Below are 23,067 nucleotides of genomic sequence, written 5' to 3' on the forward strand. Positions count from 1 at the left end.
AGTATCAGTGCCTGGCCAATGCGTGTGCTATAGCAATCTGTGATTAGATCCTATTTTTGCAATGACTATTCATTGAACCAATGCTATTTTTGCAATTGGATTCCCCTGGCTGCTGCTTTTTGTCAGTATTTGCATCCTTTTGATAATTACTCACTTCCTCCCTCTAGAATTGCAAAGTGTGAAAACTACATACTTATAAAAAGCAGCACAAAGACGCGAGAGTCTCTGATCACTGTATATATATATATATGCATGTGTTTATTGGTGGGTTTGAGGTAATAGTTCAAAGCCTCATTTTGCTCAGGATGTGAAGAAAGAAGCTGTAACTCTCATGCAATCTTTGGTATGATGCCACTTGTGAATTTTTGGTTTGCGTTGGTCCTTTTTGATGCTGATTAACATTAAAGATTTTTTAACAACACTCAGGAGACTCCGATGTCTGTTTTTCACGCTTGTTCTAAAACAAACTCTCATTTTCTGCGCTCTTTTAAATTAATCCAGCACACCTGTCCATCTAGCTTCGATAACACTGACACGCTTTCTGTGTTCTTAAGATCACACATTGGGATGATTCAAAATCAGTTTCGAGAGACAAATCTCAGAAGCCTCTGGTTCATTTTGACCTTGTTTGATATTTTTAACATTAGGGACATGGAAACCTATTTTACCTTGTTGCAGACGATGCTGTTTTCAAAAGCAGCTTGTTACTTTAAAGATTAATGCACTATAAATAGATTAACAGTAGATTAGAAGCAATAAAAAGCAATCTGTTGCATTACAGCATCACTTGTTAGAGTAAACACACCTCTACAGTTAGCTTAGTCACACTTGTTAAACAGTCTAGGTTGTGTATCTAGCTGAACCTTTACATCAGTGCTTATGAATAGCGTCTCCATCACATGGCTGGCAACAAGCTTGTTAATTTCCCTTGTGGTAACAGCTTTGGATGAACTAAAGGCTAGCTGCTGTGGTTTTTGGAGCTGCAGCACAGACATCGTTCTTCCTGTCATCAGGACACCAGTGTTGCAGAGCTGTGCTTAGTTTGCAGGTATTTCTTCAAAATGTGAAAAAGAGCTAATTAGCATCGTGCAGACACTTGTGATCCCAGACGAAAACAATTGTTTCCAAATTTTAAGGGTATTATGACCCTTTTCAGGCCTGTTAGATCCCAGATGGCCTCTGTACATGAGATTCTGAACCAGCTCTTTGTTTAGAGGAAGTAGGTCTCTGCTCCTAAAGAGTATTTTTTTTTAACCAGAAACCAGTTTAAGCCGGTGGTGGAAGGAATCTTAGCTACCTATGTTTAAATGCCTACCCTGCTTTCTCTAGTAATGCACCTATAACCCAGCAGCTCCACTAGTCAGGAACACTTACTCGTTAATGGGAGCTCTTCTATTAATGATCTGTGCACTTGGTGAGTTTCTAGGTTGTTATTTAAGTGCTCCCTTTTACTTTGATGGGCTAGAACAACCTTTTAGCAGCATTAAAAAGGTGTAATAGGTATACACAATCCTTTACTTTTACTGTTAAATAAAGAATCCAAAAAAATCAATGTCCATAATATATCTTTTAACTGCAGACTGAACATTTATGTGAACATTTGCGCCGGCGCAGAGTGTGCAGCTCAAAATTTCAAAAAGATAAAATTCAATCTTAAAAATCAGTTTGAATAAATCACTTCATGAATCACTGAAACGAATCATGAGACCTGAGGCTGACTACAAATCTTAGGGGAGAGGGAAGAGAGACTTGTAGGGCAGTCTTTTTCTGACGTGGCTAAGAGTAAAGCCAAAGGGGAAGTGGTAACTCTACACAAAGTCACAAAATCCTCAGAACAGAATCCGATTTGAAGCATGACCATCTTTCTAGCTGACCCCAACACTCACTCTGTCACAAGTGTAGGATTAAATACTTCCCTCTTGTATGCAGCTCCATGCCAAGAAGTCAGAGGAAGTGACAAACATTGTGTTTGGGATTTTATGTCACAGCAAAGAGAAAAATGCTGTAACATAATAACAATAACAGAATGACCACTGAAAAAGCAACCAACTACAGTAACTGATGACTTGTAAAACCAACACATCCTTATTATTCATTGCAATGAAAAGTATTATAAATAAACAGCTGTTAAATAGAAGCTATTATTTTTTTGTTTCCTAATTTAGTTTCAGAGTGTTTTGTAGGTCCAATCAGTGGGGTTAGGTTATTGTAAATTGACCATAGGTCACCATAGGTTTTACTCTGTTTTAGCCCTGTCTCTCTCGTAATGATAGCTGGGATGGGCTCCAGACCAGCGAGGCCTGATAAGGATAAGTGGAAGAGAATGGATGGATGGATGCTGAGTGATGCCCGACTGATGAGAAAGATACTGAAATACTCTACTGTTGCAAAACAGTCAATTTACATTTGCAAACCTTACAGGAACACTTTGAGATTTGGAGAAATTCTGGCTTTGTCATACTAGGGAGAGAAAATTAACTTGCCTGTGTTCTTGCTTTGTCTGGTTAATCAAGCAGATAATAACCAGATAACAAGGCAGACTTGATGCTTCATTCTCTCTCCAGTCTTTGTACTGTGCGTATGTATCTCATGAGGTGTCCTATATTAATATCCATGAGTATGTTTATTTCTAAAAATGTTTCCGCTAACATTAGGTCTGAGATATATTTAATGTAGTTTTGTGCTTTACTGTACAAACACTGTTTTTAAAAGCATTTAGCTGGCCCAGCACGTTGCCTGGTCAAACAACAGCAATCAGTGTGGCCAATTTACAACAATACTCGGAAGTTAGATGTAATTCTTTATATAGAACCACATGGATCACAGATAAAAGATGAGGAACACAGTGTTCAGGACACCAGCTGATGCTCTCTGTCTCTTCTGTCTCCTCTCTTTCTATCTTTCTGCTTTCTGTTCACCTGAACCACGACGCGAGGCACAGGCGCTGTTTGTCCTGACACTTGCTTGAGGCACCTCGAAAGGTCATGAGACGTAATAATAACAGCAGGGGGACATTCTGAATAATGATAGTAGACATTTATTATACAGGAGCACAAGCAAGCCCCTGCAGGGTTTGTGCTGGGTCAGTCATTTATGATGCTGGGCTAGGTTTCAGAAATAACCACATTTACACCAGGTCCTAATTATTCCCCTCTTGTCGCTTTACTACCTTAGGAAGCTGACATTATTGCCAAGCCAAGCTTTGGCAATCAGGTGAAATGAGGCTTTATTAATAGGCAATTTCATTTTCAGAAGCTTTCACACATGCTCAGATTTTTCTCTGCAATTTAGACCGCTTAGACATGAGCAGACTAAGGCTCCTTAACAATAACTTAAACCATAGGTAATTCAAGAAAGACACTGAAGAAAATAGGAATGGAAAAAAATAGATTCCTTTGTTTGCTTTCCTCTACTGTAACTGAGAGCCTGACTGATGCAAGAGAGAGTGACAGTGCCATGAAGGCAGTGACAGAAACTGATGGGAGAGAGGCGCAAAAAGGGAGACGAGAGCCAGAAGATTAAGTGCAACAGTGAAAGACGGGCAAGAGCGTGAGGGTCTGTGTTAACGTCTGTAAAGGGAGAGTAAGAAACTGGGCAGTGAATGATTGAGAGAGGATGATCCAGCCAGAAAAAAAAATGAAATGAAGGGATTAGAGGAGGGAGAGACAAATGGGACTGTTCAACAACAGTCACTCTGGCAAAGTTTCATCAGCGTGAGAGAGGACTTGTCGTGCTCTGAGTCACAGCAGATGGCCAGCACTATCAAGTGCTAATAGAGGTATGTAGTAGCCACTATTGGTGGTAAAACTCAACCAACCGAAGATTCCTCTGTGACCACACCATCTATTGCTGCTTATCTGGTGTCAAGTGAACAAGTAAACAATTTAGTGGCTTCTGGCAAATTCTAATGTCACTATTTCATCCTAAACGCAGTTATAGTATATGTTACGTTGTTTACCTACCCAATTAAAACATATAGACGATAAAGAAATGGTAAAGGAAGCTTAGTCTTCTTCTGCATTTTATCTCACAAAGAATGTAAATGTCAGTTATAAATGGACAGATTGCTGTATGTGTCTGTTCTTTGCATTTTATGCATGAAGGTCCGTGAAATGTACTCCTAATTGGACTGGTGTATTATTAAGAAAGTAAAGGAGAGCAGTGTTGAGTTTGTTTGTATTAGCATTTTGTTCTTTTTAATTTTAGTAATTAAAAATAATGCAACCTATTCTACAATTTATGCATTTATTGACAAGGTTTATGCCACAGTGATAATTTTTAATCCTATGATGTCTTATCTAGTCTATCAAAGTGAGTACTGGTCACATTTTCCTCATCTGCCTGTCATAATGGCCGCCCTGAAAACAAGTTTTTATTGTCAATTAAAATTAAACGAAGGATTTAAGCTAGCTCCAACAATAAAGGCAAACTCTTTAGCGAACGATGATCAAGACCAGTATTAGGTATTAGGCTATATTCTTTCATTTCAATCTAGGCTGTTACTTCTAACATTCTAACATGTGAAATTAGCTAACATTAGCTTGCATGCTAACTGATTACTAATGGCAGTATTACTATTCTTGAATAACACTAGCTAACCGTATTTAATTACAAATGGTAGGTTAACTTAGGCTAGTGTTAGCAAAGTAAATTAAAATGATGAGAACACATAATATTTAATTTTAACTGCAAAAAACGTATGTTACCTTAGTTGTGGATGACTCTCTAGCTTCTGCTTTTAAATGGGTGACTTTACACCCTAGTGGTTAACAAAAACTCAGCTGACACAGTGGTAAAGATGCAGTGTTTGAATGTGCTCCATACAGTTTGTGGCACTGTGAGGTTGTATAAGAATAATCTCAGAAGTTTTTTTTCTAATACTTCAGGAAATTTTTATAAGGAACTTGTTCATATGCTCCGTAGTGCTGAGCTAACAGTGCTGTTATGTCAGAGATAGTGATAAATTGATGGCACGCATACTAATTGATTTGAGAGGTCAATGTAATAGTATGAATTCAATGAGACAAAATAAACAAAAGTGGAGCCAAGTGACAGGGAAACACAGAGCTTCTGGTGAGTCTTGGGTTACTCAGTAACTAACACAAAAACATAGTTAGCGGCTATCTGGTATGTAGCTGTCTTTGGAAAGAATGTTGAAATGTATATCATTCGTATTTATTCACTGCAATTTTGTTTCAATTTCTGGCAAACCCATAAATCAAATCAAATTAATAAAAAAAATGCAATCTAGCAAGAAGCAGAGAGTTATATTTAAAGTAAAAGCAAAACCTGTTGAGTATTTATAGAAACTGTCATTGAAAGGTACAGTAGTGACAGCATGAAGCTAACAAAAGAAAACAAAAAGGTAAAATTAAAATTAATCTTGACAGCAACATTTGTTTGAGCTCTTTCCATCTGAGGGATAAAAGACTGCCGCATCAGTAAATGAAAACAGCCATGAAAGCACGCTTTCAAATACATCTAATTTCTGCTGTAGGTACAAATTCCTTTGAGCTAAATGATGACTGTTCTGCTTTATGATGCTTGGCTCACATTAACAAGCAGGATAGGGCCCTCACACACTGAGGCATGCTGCGGTTGAGGTGTGCCGCTGAAGTAGCTGTTGCACAAACCATTTGCTGTACTTATCACTTACTGTCCCACTATGTGGCATTCAGCAACACCCACTAATTATATGTCATGTTACTGTGTACAACGTGTGGGACCCACAAAGAAATTTTCATGTTTATACTAACTAATGCTGATTTTCTGTTGCTACTAGGTGGAGCTAGTAGACAAAATATTGACATGCATAGATGTAGATGTTTCCATTTTTGGAGTCTAATCAAGAATGTCTTGGGCAGTGGTGAATGAGTGAAATTTACTGTGCTGTCACAGTCATGCAGTCCACTTAAAACTCTCTTTTACTTTTAAAAGTAAGCAACATCAACATCTAAGGTTTATTCAGATGTAGATGTGATTATTATGTTAGGAGAACAAAACATACCATTCCCTGTTCCCACTAAGTGGTGCTACATTGTAGACCCAAAACTGGCAGAAACTTCATGTGTCACCATGAACATGTCTTTCAGCACCCCCCAAAAAAAGACTCTCAGAGAGGATTCTCTCAAATTCCAATGTAATGCCCCAAAATGGTTAAAAACTACTAAACTGTCACCTTAATTTGGAAATTATAGAATTTTTATTGGGTTTAGGGCATGGCCGCAAGAGGATTTTTAAAAAATATCACAGGGTGTTACATGGTTGTGCCAAATTTCATAAATCTACATTAAACACAGGAGTGCGGCTCCTTTGCGTCATTTTTGTATGGGTTCCTATGGAGCTGTTTTAACTCTCCCCATATATAAGACCTGTAAAATTAATAGATTTTCGCTAGTCTTAATTTCATCATTTTTCAGGCAGTTCATTGCTGTAAATAACGATAAAGAGAGCAAAGTGCTTGGGCATTATTGAATAATAAAACACATATGAACTACATTTATCTAATTAAATGCAATGCTTACTAGAAAAAACATATTGTTAAAAAAAAACAAAACAGTATGAATCCTGCATTATGCTGTGACACACTAAAATGAACCCAAATGTTGCTCAGCTAGCACCGAAACTGTTTGAACTTGCTATGCAGACAAACAAATTTCATAAGTGAGTGAGTGTGTGATTAATGGGAAACTAAATTTTTTCCCCCTAAATAACACCAAATCAGAAAAAGTTAAAAACCTGCATCATTTTCCTTGATTTATCTGCAAGAAATGCCATCATTTGCCCTCTGATTTATGCAGTTGTCTGTGATTGAATAAACAAGGCTGAGTTCCACTTCCTCCAGCAGTGCCGTTATGTGCTATTTATATTGCGGTTGTTTGGAGCATCATTTCGGCATTCCTCTTTGCACAGCAGTGTATTTGTGGCTGCAGGATGGTGCATTATGCATGGATGCCAATGAAACTTGTCATTAAAGTGGCCTCGTTTAGGAGTTCTGTGCTCTCTCTAAGCTAAAAAAGACTGAATAGAGATATAGAAAAACAGCAAAAGCTACATGCATTTGTCATGTGGACGTGTAAATGATCAGCTGTCAACTCCTGTGGAATATCCTTAATATTTCACTGTGCAAAGCATGTTACAGACTTCATGCATAAAACAGGCAGACCAGGTTTTGTAAAGATGTTTTATTGAGGTACGCGGCCAACCAACGAATCTGGGAAACATCCAAACACATACTTAACATTTTGAAGTCTTTAAGGTGTAAACAGTAGATGCTACGTGAAATTAGACATAATTCATGATAGCACATTTTTAGATGAGTAAAATCAAACTTCCAGTTATGCTGTGACAACACATTCCCCCTGGAATATGTTTTCAGGAGTGTGGTATTGTTTATGCTGCTGTCTCTCTGCCAACAAGGACAAACCGTAAGTCCACCAGCTGAAGTACTTCATGGTGAATTGAAGTTGCAGTTGAAGTATTTTTAAATACAACATCTACAGTATTACTATCAAGGAGACACATCTACAAAATTACAGCTTATTCAAATGACTCAAAATAAAGTGCTACTCCCGTGATGACAAGAGAAGTTTTTAAAGGAAAAAAATCACAGCTTCTAAAGGCTTCCACAAAAAATGCAGACTAAAAGGAATCAGCTAGATCCTTGTGCTCTGAAAAGGATGGGTGAACTAAAATGTGCTTTAATTTATTATTCAAATGATGCAATCTGTCCTTCAGTTCTAGATTTCTTTCACATTCCTGATTTTCCACACACAAACTCAGGGACAAGGACTTTTTAAAAAAAGAAGAAGATTTTAAATAAATAATGACTTAGTGCGTAGAACTCTAAGCAATCCGAAATGTACTGGTATTAAAAAATGGCTTGACTTTACGTCAGAACTGACCAGTCACATCAATAATATAAGGACAAAGGAGGCCAAACGGGGAGTGGAAGATGGAGATGACAGGCTGACATTTGATCAATGATGACTCGTGCACCCATGGGTATAACACTACCTGCATGTACACTGACTCATAACGGTTCAGCACTCGTGTCATCCCTTTCACTGCACAGCCTCCTACTCCTCCTGTTTTCCTGTGTCCCTCTAAGCTGTCAGTGAAACTCCTTGTCATGGTCAGAAGGAACCCCATTGTGCTGTTGTTTTTCAGGCAGACTGCCTACAGTTTTTTTCCTCTTGTTTCAAGCTCTAGTGAACATGTTAAAATTCTGGGCAACGCTTGCAACATCCCACTGAGGCTCTTCAGCAGGTCCCTGCAGAAACCGGCGGGTTTATGCCCACCGAGGTCTTTCATGCGAAAAACAGCAGAACACCTTCTGCCACTTGTAACTTCTAAACTTGGTAGATGTTGACATTTTTCTTCCTCAGTGCTCACGACAAGCTCCCAAACAACCCCCCTAGTCTTCCTAAAGAGATTTGCCTCCCTTTTAGCTTTGATTTCTTTTACCTCATCTGTTTGTAAAATAGTAACACAACAGAATAAGGACGGTAGACAAACACAGCTGTGTCTCAAAAGTGGACAGACATAATAATCTATAAAATTTTACTTAAAAGAAAGGAACAATTTTCAGGCAATTCCTGGGAGTTCATGTTTTTGTTTTAAGGATAGTCGAAAAGGTAAACTCTGAGTCTTTGGGTAGATAGTGATGATCACAGGGTTTGACAGACTTTCATACCAGAAATTAAAAGATGCTGGACAATTTTTATAGCATACTTTAATTGTCATTTCATAATGAAAAGAATCAGTTTTTGATTTTTGTGTGAAAAACCTCTTCTTTTTGCACTCTCAAATCATTGAGTGCAGTCGTAACTCAGCCAGAAACTACAGACAATTTTCAGATCTGGTGTATTCCTCTCATCCTATCCTGCCGTCTGTCTAAATGGCAGTAGCTTTCCATAGCTGGCAGTGGTTGTTCTTGGCAAGTGCCTATTGTTGTAGCAGTCTACACGAAGCTGATATCAGTCCCCAGGGCAGAGACCCTGAAATTAGCAGATAGGAATGAGACACACGGAGTGGGTAGAAACAAGAAAAGGACACTGATAGAAGCATCATGTTCCCATGACAGGATTCAGCCTCCTCCCACGCTGGTAGACGTCTTTTTGATGAGGAAAAACTAAATCTGAGCTGGCATCCAGCAGACATTTTAAAGCATTTTTGACCACCCTTGTCTACTAAACATCGATTTATTGGCTTTGAAAAGATAAACCTACAAGAGAACTAGAGCAGGGCAATTGCATAACTGCCCCCTCCATTAAAGGCTTACAATCAACCAGCTGAGCTGGAAACCATGTGTTTATGAGGGGCTGTGGTTCCAGATCCTTGCAGAAGTGTGTATTATGTTTTTAGTTTTTCTGTGTTTGGCTGACCAGTTGGAGAAGCTGGAGCAGTTGTTTAGCCAGGGGAATGAGGCAGAAGAGGGGTAGTTTTAAAATGGGTGTATCCCTGGGGAAAGTAGATGTGGAAAGATGGTGGTCTGTGCACAAAGGTTCAAATCTCCTCTATGGAATCAGCTGGGACCAGCCCTTTCTTCTTTCCACTGCTCAGCTTTAGAAACACCTCACCCTCTTCTCGTTTCCCCACACAAATCTAAAAGCAGGAAACAGAAAATAAGATGCTTTGTTTTCTAAGAGGAAACTAGAATAAAAGATTATTTTTACCAATATAAAAACTGTTTTTAAAAGAACAAATAATAACAGACCTTAAAAAAATCTGAAAGTTATTGTGTAAACTGCCTACAGGTTTTTTACTTGTGACTAAGCACTATGAATTTTCTCTTTGTGTGTATATGAATAAAAATCAGTGGATGAAAACTGATTGAATGTGACCCTGAAGGTCAAAAAACAATGTGGGTTTTCTTTCTAACGGTCTATACAATCTGGAAATGATGAGCCTTATTCATAGCAAAGACAAACAGACATAGATAATGCTGGTGCCAATCCTTTGATCGCTCTCTAACCAGGATGCACCCCACTTCTCACACAGCGTGTACTGGATTTGGCTTCAGTCCCTTGAAACCCTTCACAGGACAGGTTTCATGAATTGAGAATTGGAATCCTATCATCAGTGTATGCTGGGTTGCCATAATAGCCTTTTGATGGTTACAATGAAAAAACGGTGAAGCTATCAACAAAAATAAATTAAGTCTCAAACCAGTATTCCACCATTAGTATACCTGGGATTCCCTCACAGCCATGTGTCCTCTCTCTCGGTTGCCGGGATTGCCCTGAATAACCCGCCACACTCTCTCTCCGGGTCGGACCCTTTGCACAAAGTTGGCAGGGAAAAAACCAACTTTGTCCCCACATTTACCCTGAGGAATGAACCAAAACAGTTCAGTCAGCATTTAAACTGTATCTGGATGCCAAGATAGCTGTCACAGATTCTTTAGATCTAGTTAATGAGATTGCGCAATGATAGCCTGATCTGCGCTTACTGGCCCACCAGACTGCACTCAACCCAAATTGTTAGCTGACAATCCAACTTGATTGTTTTTCTGATGGAAAATCTGGAGTTTTACTGCTCCACTGTTGTCAAGTTCAATCTTAAAAGAGGATTGTTGGAAATCTCTATATCAGGGGTCTCGAACTCCAGGCCTCAAGAGTCGGTGTCCTGCAGGTTTTAGATGTGTCCTTGATCCAACACAGCTAATTTAAATGGCTAAATTAGCTCCTCAACATGCCTTGAAGTTCTCCAGAGGCTGGTAATGAACTAATCATTTGATTCAGGTGTGGTGACCCAGGGTGAGATCTAAAACCTGCAGGACACCGGCTCTCGAGGACTAACGTTCCCTACCCCTGCTCTATATAATAAACTGCCTGGCCAAAAACCCCCAAAGTCTAATGCTCTAATATGTCATTGAACCACATTTAGCTTTAGCTTTGATCAGAATTAGAATCACTTTGTAAAAAACAAGGAATCTGTGATAGTGTCGTGCAAAAAACCCAAAAACAAACAGTAATGCAGATATAGAATGTATGATATTTACAGTACATATAATTATACGTCTCTATATAAATATTAAAAATAAATACACAGACTACCCACAGATATAGAGATGACAGCACGTATTCGCTCTGGCATCATTTTAATAAAGCCATGCAGTGTCACAATATCTATTTCCATCCAGAACGGTGTATTGATGACGGGAGAGTTGGATTTCTGTCTAAAGTATTCTCCAGAACATCCCAAAGATGCTCCGTGGGGTTAAAGTCTGGTCTCTTTGGTGACCAATCCATGTGTGAAAATCCATGCGTTTTCACACTTGGAATCCCATGAATCCTGGCATTATAATCTTGGATTAGGCCCATGTAGTTCATCACATGGAAAAATCCATTGAAATACCTGCTCGTTCAGTATATTCAGGGAGTCAGCTGACCTTCTGGACACTTAAAACTGCTGTACCTAGACCTGACCAACTGAAGCAACCCTAGCTATTAATGCTGACCTAACAGGCTTGTCTGGTAGACACTATACATGATGGATGCATCACTACATCCACCTCTCTTATTACCTTGATGCACCCATCAGTCTGGAACAGGGTCAACCTGAAGTCAAACCACATGACCCTTTTCCATTGCTGAACTCAATCTTTTTATTCTCTAGCAAATTGAAGCCTTTTTTTTCCTGATTAGCTCTGGTAAGTGGTTTTCCTAGGGCTGCTATTTAGTGCCAATCCCTTGAATTCTCTTCGTATTATGCATGTGGAATTGCAATTACTTTTGCTATTAAATATAGCCATGAGATGTACTGTTGATCTTTATTTGAGTTCACCAAACGTCTAAGTGACCTCTGACCACGATCGTTCAAGGTTTTTTTCCAACCACATCTCTTCCTTGGATGATAGTTGGTTTTAATAATGCATTGGACAGTTCTCAACCCACTTTTAGTAGTTTCAGCAATATCCTTAGTTGTTTTTCTTGTCTTCTTGAAACAAAGTAACATCTTTGTTGCCAAAAAACTGTTGCCAGAAACGCATTATTCACTGCAGTAACTATCCAGTAGAAGGCAGACAGTATATTGTTAAAGTCTTTTTAAAGTAAAGTCCCCCCAAAATGAGTAATTTGGCACCAAATATTCATTCATACTAGTTTTAAACAGTTTTTCAGTGAAGACTGACTGATAAGAACTGAACACTTTCATATCTATCGCTTCCATCTCATAACAGCAAAGCCCAAATGAACTTTTAGTTATTTAGTAGTATAATTGAGCAGGCACCTTTATTGTTATACCATCATAAACAGAAATGAGAGAAACAACACTTTCTAAATTAAAATTTTACCTCATGTAGTGGCAAATCATCCCATTTTTGCTGTTTGTATAAAAAAAGATGAAACATTTGTTTTCCAGGTGCGCACACATAAACAACAGATTTCATCCCTTTCTTGCCAGTGATAACTGGGCATACCTCATTATGCAGCAATGTTTCACAGTTTAACACCCTCTGCCTCAGGTGTTGATGTGTTTATTGAAGTGATTCACAAACTATACATTAGTAATGAACAGATGATTCACAGATTATACATAATTTAAAGGTTTCTTGGAATGAATATGTTGATGTGCTGCTCCGCTTTGGGTTACGTAAGTTCAAGCAAAAACTATGCTCACAGAGTGTACGCTAAATCTGCACTCTGGATGCGTTTTCCTTCTTCGTGAACTGAAACACACGGGCGCACACACAAATGCACATTTATTTCCATTGGGAGTTAGTGAAGCTCATTACAGACTCAATAAGGGCCTCTACGCGACTGCAACAGTAGCCAAGTTCATTATGTTAAACTCTTTTGGTAATTTTCAGAGGAAATTATGTTCTATTTTTGTCTGTGGCTCCTTACATGTTTGCGACAGGCAAAAATGGAGCAGGTGTTTTGCATTAAAAGCTTGGTTTAAAGACCTAATTTAACACATGTGCAGTATGAATGCATGTGCACACACATAAACACACACACACTTCTGAGAACTTGGGGAAAATAAAACACAGCGCACACCAACATCACCAGGTATGCACCAACTAGCACACACAGATGTTTGCAAATGATTTATTACCCACCTTCCACCACTCCTCATTAGAGTCGTCAGTGACCTGCACCCGATCACCAGGACTAAAAGAGATAAGACAAGAGAGAAGATGGGAAAAAAGGGCATGAGAAGGGAGGTAATTGGGGTGGAGAGGAAAAAGAGACAGGGAGACAATAGAGGGAAACATGATGGGAAAGGCAACGGAGTAGGGGGGAAGAAAGGAGAGCTGATTGCAAGCACAAAATATTACAGTTATCTAACTGCCACAGAAAGCTGTAGTGTACCCGTGGTAGCAACATTGTGGAGGTTAAAATTTGGGTGAGTCTTTGTGTCTCGCTGTAGAGGTGACAGAACAGCTGAAAACAAAGTCATGAGGTCTACATGAAATATAACTCTATAGTGTCTGCTGCAGCAATGAAGGCTAGGCCCGATCTGCAGCCAGCCTGGCCTGCATACTAATGATGCTACCAATTTTTGATGAGACTTCTCTACACATACACAGTATGCCCACTGTCCTAGATATACAGGGAGAAGCTGTCCCAATTGCATTTCGGTGCATTCTGTCTCCCGGATGTCTGCATTCACAGCTGCCCTATATGATCATGGTACACACACACACACACACACACACACACACACACACACACACACACACACACACACACACACACACACACACACACACACACACACACACACACACACACACTACCATGTGAGTCATATTTCTTAGGTGACTGGTACAATTCTGCTCATGCAGCGTCTCAAAGGAGCGCAGTTAAATATTTAAATGCATCTTTTATAAAGGTTTTCGTGCCCTATATTGTCTATCTAACTAAGCATTTATATCTATATTGTATATTTCTAACAGCAGAATTAGACAACTTTAGCAGTTTCCTGGTAGTAATAGATAGTGGATAGTGGTTCTAACTTAACAATGCTAGTATTTTTATACCTTTACTGTTGCTATTTCAATTTTTAAATACTATATTTTACATGTACAATATTTCCTGACAATATGGAGGGCATCAGAAAGAGCAGATAGGTTTCTTTGTAAAAATCCTCACAATGCCTAGTGGTGAGATTAGCTGCTATTCAGTCTCAAAGAAATCTATGAAAAAAGCTACTCAGAGATGAAACGCAAGCCACTACATATGTATTATCATTGTAATAAGTACAAATGTTATCTAAATTCCATCCATTTCTGTCCATCTTTTCATTTTCTTTCAACCTCTCCCTTGAGAAGATGCCACAGCGGGTCATCTGCCTCCATCTCTCCATCACTACAACCATAAACCTTCTCTTTAGTCTTCCTCTTTCCCTCGTGCCTGACAGCTCCATATTCAAAATCCTTGGTCCAATATAACCAATATGCTGTTTTTCTTCTCTGTTCAAACCCTCTCAACCTTGTCTCCAAACTGCTCAACCTGAGCGTTCCCTCTGATATACTCTGATAATTTTCCCTCCATTCAGTCCAAACAAAAATGTTATCTTCAACTTTGCCACCTACAGCTTTTTTTTTCTCTCTCTCTCAAAACTATACATCACAACAGGTTCACTCTTGCTGCTATCTGTCTGTCACAAATCCCTCCTGACACTTGTCTACACCCACTCCCGCTTCTTGAACTCTCTTTTTCACCTCTCTTGTCCACTGTCCATGACTTTGGATGGTTAACTCTAGGTATTTAAACTCATCCACCTTCACTACTTCCCTCTAATTCACACAGATATTCTGTCTTCCTTATCTCCGGATCATACCTCTACCTCTCTACCTCTGTCTTTCTCCTCCTCCCTACTCTTACTACAGATCACAATGTCATCTGTAAACATCATAATCCGTGGAGACTACTGTCTGACCTCATCTGTCTTAACCACTTATCCTAAAATGGTTGAAACCAGCTGGGGTGGAGCACATCCTGGCTGAAAGTGGGAAAGTGGCGGGGTACATCATGGACAGGTTGTCAGTCCTTACAAATCAAATCCAAATAAATGTAAATCCCCCCAAACCCACTCATTCTCATGTAAGCTGTGTGTTTGTGAGCCATTATAGTCAAACCACCTATACTCATCATCACTACAAATATAATACACACTGATTAGATAACTGAGATTCTGCCCACATAAAAATTATCTTTTTTTTAGGTGATTAAACTATCAAATTTCTGATAATAATTTTTGCAGAATTCATATCCATGTACTGGTTTGTTAAAATCGACCTGTCTGGAATATGGTACATGTTTTGACTTCTGCCATCCACAATGGTCTGATCTTACTTTCTTGTATTTGGGCTTTAACTTTGACAACAGTGCTCTGCTTTCTCCATCTGTTTTCTCTCTTTCTCTCTCTGATAATCTTCCGCTCTATGCCATTTCCTCTCATGCATGTCCTCCCTTTCATCTCTCAGTTGTTCAGTGTCTTTATCCCCTTCCCTGCTGGGAACACAGCTCAGTCACTAGTTCTGCGTGGGGACAGGGATGGGCTTTGAGTTTATAATTAGTCGTCCTTAAGGGCGCCCCGGCACCGTCCTTTGCAGATGGTGGGGACATTTTCATCCTGCAGGAACAACAGCCGGGGCAAAACACGAACAAAAACCGACCATATTTGCACACGCAATGCTAAAAAAAGCAATTGCACACAAGCACTCCTGGACATGCACACGCATATAGCTATAAAAATCCTTGCACATAGTCAGGTTGTTTTGCTTTTACTCACTGTAGTTCCAGGTCATTTGGTTCCTGAGGCAGAAACTTGTAGAGCGCTACATAGGTGTGGATAGAGTGGACTTCAATGCGCTTGGGCACCTGGTTACAGGGAGATGCAGGAAGGGGAGGCAGTGAGACAGAAATACACGCTTGAGGAATAGAGCAACAAGGGATGAAAGTATGTACAGGTGGATTAGACAAAGCGGTACCTTCTCCTCTGCAGTCTGAGTTTGTTCGCTGCTCTCGTCTACCTCCTTTTCGATCTCTGGCTCGGGGATAGGATCATCTGGAATCAGCGAGAAAATGTCTTAAAAGTCGCTAATCACACACATAAGCACTCGTTTTATTGTTTTTGTTTTTGTTTTTTTACAAGCAGCCACAGTAATTCTCTCTCACGCACAGAAAGTTATGCGCGACACAACATCTGCATAGACACACATAGGCAAGGGCATGCAGCGCATGTGCATATCCACATACATCAAGGCACAGACACAGAGACGTCTTTACCCCCTGTCTCCTGAGTTAATTCTTCCTCCATGCTGGACTGTCTCTGTTGCCTCTCCTCTCCTCCCTCACCCTCAAATAAGAACATAGAGAGGAAGCAATAAAATATCAGCACCAGGAGGCCAGAGAGGATGCATTTGATAGTGGGTGACCTTGTTGTCAGTCAGTATGCTGGAAGTTCATGTATTCAACAGGTTTCAGAGATACCTGCGGTTCACAAAATGTGAACATTTTACATTTTAGCAAGCATGCACATTCTTTTCAGTGGAGAAGTTAGATGAGAAGCTTTCTATCAGTCTCAAACGTGTATAAACAGACAACATTTTGCAACATTTTGGTGAGGCGAGGTGTTTGGTCCAATGTTGAGCAGCAGTAAACATCTCTTGGCTGTTGCTTCATATTTGCTGCTTATAAGCTGTACACAGATCAGTCTCAAATATTTGTAGCTGAACTGTTACTTTCCGATATCGCAACATTTATTCAGGGTTTACAAGTTTGATTTAGATGGCTTGCAGCTGTTTTTCAGAGGATTCGGAGAGCTTTTTGAATTAGTCTCCATGTTTATATTATGACTAAAAAAGGTAGCTAAGAAGACAAGAATATTGTTATGGTAAAGATTTTCTTCCAATTTAATGGCTGTTCTGATAATACCTAATAAATCTGAATCTAAAGCATTCTTAAATGTATTAACTCTTAATAATTCAATAAAAAAAAAACATATGCACCCTTTACAAAATATGGCTTAACAAGGGAATGTCACTGTCAGTTCTCTTAATATAATAAGTAAGTTAGCTAACGGACCAGTGTTGTTTATTGTGTCAAACACACGGGACTGAACTGTCCTCTACCCCCACCCACAGGCCTATGATGTCATACCAAGCTGCGCGTTGGTGATTCTGACAAACTGCCAAAACTGGAGCGACTCATCTGTGCCAAGGACGTCCCGTAGCGCAAGGCGGCATACACAGGGTCTACTCGCATCCGCGGTGCCTCTGAAACCACACACAGACACGTAAATTATTCACTAAAAGACTTTGGACACACTACAATCAGGGCTACACGCTGAGATTACACTGTACATCATGACTATTGTGCCTGTGCCAATCTGGAGGAACCAAGGGGTTTAAATATAACTGCTGTAACACAGTCAGTCCTGAACCAAAGTGGCCTACTTTAGATCTGCGAGGACAGCAGCCAAAAATTCAAAAGAAAATGAAGACATTCCAATGAATTAACATGCTTTGATTTATTTAACTTAGTGGCAAGAGATGTGTCTTAGTTTAATAGCTTTAACAGATGTGAAACTGTAGAAAGAGTAGAAAGGGAATAAGAGACGAAATGTAAAATATGGAAATCTTCTGAAAGTCTTCGCTGCTGCATTTCATGTAGACAGCAGTGCTTGGGTGCTATCACACTATTTCTGAAGTTGGGAATTAGATTTTTCAGCTCTTTCCCCATCCAGCTCAACAGAAGGAGGGTAGAGGGATTTTGCTGCAGGGCCAGATGTGTCTCAGTGTGCGTGTGCCTGTGCAGGATGGAGTTGAAATCACCTGTAGTTTCATACTAAAGTCATTTCTTCTGTATACAGAAGAAATTGTGCAGCAATGTGTTATTTAGTATGATTAAGTCAGGTATTTAGAGTCGATAAAGCTCATTACACTGACTGAAGAAGGTATTTCTGCAGAGAGAAGTTAATTGCAGATGAGTAAATGATGGGATGGGAAGCCAAGCTTAGAGACTCTACACTCCACTGCTCCATATAAATAATTATTTTTTTTTAGATCCTTAAGGTTTCTTTTGAGACTGGAAGGAGAGTTTTTATGTAAAGTAGCTTCAGGTCTGTTTTTATTATAATGTTGTTAATTATCAGTTAACTGATAACATTCTGACCCGAGAATATCATCAGTATCAGGTTCTCTTTGGCAGATTTAACCTTAACATTTAAACAGAGAAATCCTTTTCACATTCATCACATATGAATCATCACTGCAAGACTGCAACGTAGACCATTAAGTTCCCGCAACTAGCAGACTCATAAATGAGGTTTAATATGAGAACAGTAAATTGTGGCCAGGAGGTACTTGATGGGAAATTAAGGGGGTCTGTGAGTAAATACAAAATGAAAACTGTTGTCTGATATGAATGTGTGTAAACATTTTACCAAGCCTTTTGTTAGCATAATTATGAGCACACTGTGTAATGTGTGATTGTGAGCTTGGCAGGTTGCACTCTCAGCTGGCCCTGGCAAAGTCCCAGGCATCATGGTGCTGAGCTCGAGGTGATGATGGAGTTGTAGGTTCATTGTACCCTGACTCATGAGTACTACAAGCAAGTGACAGCATGGGGCGCCGACCCTGATGTGAGTCATGCATTACGGCAGATGACTGTGTCACGTTCAAAGGTGTTCTTCCAAAGGTATGACAAAGAAAAATGAAGCTGCATTTCAGCGGTGACCATAAAAGGAAGAACAAATTTAAGCACTTTGGTCCAGTGGTTGTAAAAGCAACTCGTACCACTATGATTTGGCCTTGAGCGGACAAACACTGACCTGAAAACTGATTAAAAATATAATTTTCTTTGAAATTTATTCCCAGCATTTGCTGAATGAAATAAGGTGGATGTTTGTGAATTTGGGGTTACCATCAATCAAAAAAGTGGGCAGCATTTCAATGTTTATGAATTTTTAAACATGCAACTGTGGTGCCTATCTAATAAATTAATCCTCTTCACCAGTCCAAGGATATACAGCACAACTCATAAACAGAGATATAAAAACATAAACATTAGAACTTATAAATATTTATTCACATACTTTCAGCGTAGAGACGGTCCATCACCTCCAAGTGAAACTGAATTTGTCTCCTTCTCTTTATCTTTTTCCACTTCACATTCGTCCGTTGCCAGGTGAGGTGAAGACATTTCTGTTTTTTATTACATTACAAGCAAAAGTGCAAAAAAAAAAAAAAATAGAAAAATCGAAAAGTAAAACCCAAAAGGCTGGACAAGAGCAACGTCACGAAACAAAAGCACAGGGACACAAGCAAACCCAACCAGCGGATTCATTCATACAACCACATGCACACTCGGACTGCGCTCACCTTGGCTTGGCTGAACTTCCTTGACGACAGCCAACTGGTCATTGACGAGCATCGGCGAGCTGAAGTTTCGCTTGAATGCTCCCGACTAATGGAGGGGAGAACAGAGCACAAGGGATTTTATAAGCTGCCATAACTTCTTGTTTATAGACTCAACACATAGCTCAACATATATCTCTTTGTAGTGCTATTTGAGCATTCATACAGAACACGTACAAAATGTAAGTGAAACAATTAACTGGGCTCACTTGCTCCAGGAAAGAACAAAATAAGCAAAGCCACGTATGAGCTCTCTCTGCTGCTAATCATGAACAATAAATTCACTCAACCACTACTTGTGGCCGCATGACTTAGACACAGACACGGACATGTGATTCTCCGTGTGTATGTGTCAGCACGACTGCAATTTCACACCGAATTAAGCACAGTGAGAGTTTCAGCTGAGATATCGGTTTGTCTTTGCCTTGACTTGCAAATGAGCCACTCACTTTGTCATATTATGTTGAAGAGAGAAACACTCAGCGGATCAAAGGCAATAAGTGGCTACCTTTGTTCTCCACAAACACACCCAGATTGTGCTCTGATGATATTTTAGCTTTCGCTGCCCTCATCATTCCCCTACCTTTCCCCCTCTCTGTTTGTGCACTGCTGTCAAACTGCACTGAGCTCTCTTCAGTACAGCGCTCTTAAAATTTTCCAAGTGGCTCTCAGAAGGTCTCGCCTCCTGCTGCATGCTAATGTCCTCTGCTTTACACTAGAGGATAAACACAAAAGCTGTGTCTGAAATCACTCCCAATTTTCTGCCTAGTGAATCATACTCACCTTCTACCATTGTCCTTCAAACAGTCATAATATGACATTTTTCATGATAACAAAAAAAAAATCCACATTGTAACATCTAACCGTTACGCCGCAAGTGTGCGAAATACTCTTTATGTAAGCAGTAGTAAAGAAAATTAAACATTGCTAATGATGGCCCTAAAAGGATGGTGCAATGATTAATTGTTTTATTTCAGTAGCATCAGCACTTCACAGCTTCAAAACAGCACTTTTCCTTCTGCCATATGCATCTGTGTTTTTTCAGCAATTTAACTGAAACTGCACATATGGTGAGCAAAAATGACTGCCTGCAGGTCAAGAGTGTTTCAGTGTTTATACGTGTGAGTCTGTGTGTTGATGTAATAAATGTGTTTGATGTGATACAATACTGATTCATCTGTGGGTTTTTTTTTTCTTTCCCATTAACGCTGTACCTAAAGCTATTCTATTAAAAAAATTAAATTAATTGCAGAGTGCACAGGGTTTTGTGGTCAGGTTTTCAATTCATGCTTGTAATCCAAAGTGTGTTGGTAATATGACAAAACAATGATTGGAGTTGTGAAACTGAACATCAGATAACAAATCAGAAAATAAAATGTCAACCTCTTAACAATTTCCACATTTAGTCACTTCTTTGTTGCAAATGTGCGAGTATGTTGCAACATGACTCGAAAAATAAGGCCTTCCCTAAATGTCTTCTATGTTAATGAGGTCCACAGCATGAACACCTTGCATATTTCCAGTTACAGTTTTTTCTGAATGCTTAAACCCTAACTGTGATTCCTGTAGCACAATCTCTAAAACTATTCAGACTTATAGCAAAACCACTCACTGAGTGTGCAAAACTAAAAGCACAAAAACTGCTTTGCACTCAGTTTGCAATTTTGTAACACACACTTTGCAAAACTGTAGGCAATCAGAAAAAACTGTAACGGGACTCTTGTAGTCCTACGGATCACTCTAGCTTTGCACTCTCCTGCTTTAATTACAGTTTTTTCTGAATGCTTAAGCACATTTTTTGTAACTATTGGCTAATTTTGCAAAACTCTTCACACAAATAAGAAAACCTGTCACCCAATAATCAAAACATTGTAGTTCTCTTGCAAAAGCAAACACAGCTAGATTAACTCTTCACACCTTCGTAAAAATGGTGTTTCCGTATCAAACAGTACACACAAGCCATCATCTACTAAGCACACAATGCGCCAACTGCACACTGATGGTATGAATACAAAACACATCTGGCTTTTGCTTTCTCTGTGCACAAGGTAGGCTATGTCAGTTTGAGCTCATACTTCTCTCATAGATCCATAAGCATAGAGGGATCCAAACTTCAAGTACTGGTGTTTATTCAAACACATCAAAACAAACACAAGTGTTTATTTCCAAGTATAGGATTATTTGCAATCGCCATAATGACTCTATGGGTTACTTGGTCTGCAGTGAACATGCTTCCTCTGCCCCCAGCATCTGGTCATCTAGCAGTTCTGTAAAGTAACAATTTCAGTATTTTTACATCAATGGTATTGGTGTGTTTCTCATTGGCATATGGCAGTGCTACAAATCTTTGTGCGAAGTGACTGTATTACAGTTTTTTCTGAATGCTTAAACCCTAACTGTGATTCCTGTAGCACAATCTCTAAAACTATTCAGACTTATAGCAAAACCACTCACTGAGTTTGCAAAACTAAAAGCACAAAAACTGCTTTGCACTCAGTTTGCAATTTTGTAACACACACTTTGCAAAACTGTAGGCACAATTCACTGCACAACACTCAATTACCAAATTTCCAACACACTCCTAGCAAAAGTATACACATGTATGGCTATCATTAACACTAATTTGCCAACTGTCTGGCACACTTTCACATGTGAAAACTTTTTTAGATAATTAGTTCACTTTGCAATCAGCCTAAGCACTATAATACAGGTAAGCTGTGTGTGCGGAGTACAATGGAGGGAGCAGAAAGAGTGAGAAGTAGAGGAGGCCGAGGAAGAGGACGTGGAGGTGAAGAAGTAGGATGAAGAGGACGACAAGGACAAGGAGGAGCAAGAGGAAGACGAGGAGGAGGGAGAGGAAGATGAGGAGGGGGGAGAGGAAGGGCAGGAAGAGTAAGAAATAGAATTGCTGATGACATCAGAGCTACAATAGTGGACCATGTAATCAACCGTGGAATGACCCTGAGGGTAGCTGGCCAACGGGTCCAGCCTAACTCGAGCCGCTACACTGTAGCAAGTACCATAAGGACATCTTGAAATGAGAATTGGTCAGTACAGTCACTTCGCACAAAGATTTGTAGCACTGCCATATGCCAATGAGAAACACACCAATACCATTGATGTAAAAATACTGAAATTGTTACTTTACAGAATTGCTAGATGACCAGATGCTGGGGGCAGAGGAAGCATGTTCACTGCAGACCAAGTAACTCATATAGTCATTATGGCGATTGCAAATAATCCTATACTTGGAAATAAACACTTGTGTTTGTTTTGATGTGTTTGAATAAACACCAGTACTTGAAGTTTGGATCCCTCTATGCTTATGGATCTATGAGAGAAGTATGAGCTCAAACTGACATAGCCTACCTTGTGCACAGAGAAAGCAAAAGCCAGATGTGTTTTGTATTCATACCATCAGTGTGCAGTTGGCGCATTGTGTGCTTAGTAGATGATGGCCTGTGTGTACTGTTTGATACGGAAACACCATTTTTACGAAGGTGTGAAGAGTTAATCTAGCTGTGTTTGCTTTTGCAAGAGAACTACAATGTTTTGATTATTGGGTGACAGGTTTTCTTATTTGTGTGAAGAGTTTTGCAAAATTAGCCAATAGTTACAAAAAATGTGCTTAAGCAATCAGAAAAAACTGTAACCAATTCTCATTTCAAGATGTCCTTATGGTACTTGCTACA

General features: G+C 39.4%; 1 protein-coding gene across 2 annotated transcripts in view; it reads right to left on the reverse strand.

The window, feature by feature from the left end:
* Positions 1–7,169: 7,169 nt before the first annotated feature.
* Positions 7,170–23,067, reverse strand: part of LOC101487267 (SH3 and cysteine-rich domain-containing protein 2) — a 79,797-nt gene continuing 63,899 nt past the window's right edge. The window contains exons 5-12 of one of the 2 annotated variants that reach the window (XM_076883361.1): positions 19,340–19,424; positions 17,118–17,233; positions 16,245–16,314; positions 15,947–16,023; positions 15,748–15,836; positions 13,067–13,118; positions 10,193–10,330; positions 7,170–9,606 (exon numbers count right to left, since the gene is read on the reverse strand). In XM_076883361.1, the coding sequence (XP_076739476.1) occupies positions 9,508–9,606; positions 10,193–10,330; positions 13,067–13,118; positions 15,748–15,836; positions 15,947–16,023; positions 16,245–16,314; positions 17,118–17,233; positions 19,340–19,424 (726 nt within the window). In that variant the 3' untranslated portion in view covers positions 7,170–9,507. The remainder of the gene's footprint in view (positions 9,607–10,192; positions 10,331–13,066; positions 13,119–15,747; positions 15,837–15,946; positions 16,024–16,244; positions 16,315–17,117; positions 17,234–19,339; positions 19,425–23,067) is intronic. The other variant, XM_076883362.1, reaches the window with a different exon arrangement.

This window comes from Maylandia zebra, linkage group LG4 (assembly GCF_041146795.1).
Source record: "Maylandia zebra isolate NMK-2024a linkage group LG4, Mzebra_GT3a, whole genome shotgun sequence".
NCBI classification, from domain to species: domain Eukaryota; kingdom Metazoa; phylum Chordata; class Actinopteri; order Cichliformes; family Cichlidae; genus Maylandia; species Maylandia zebra.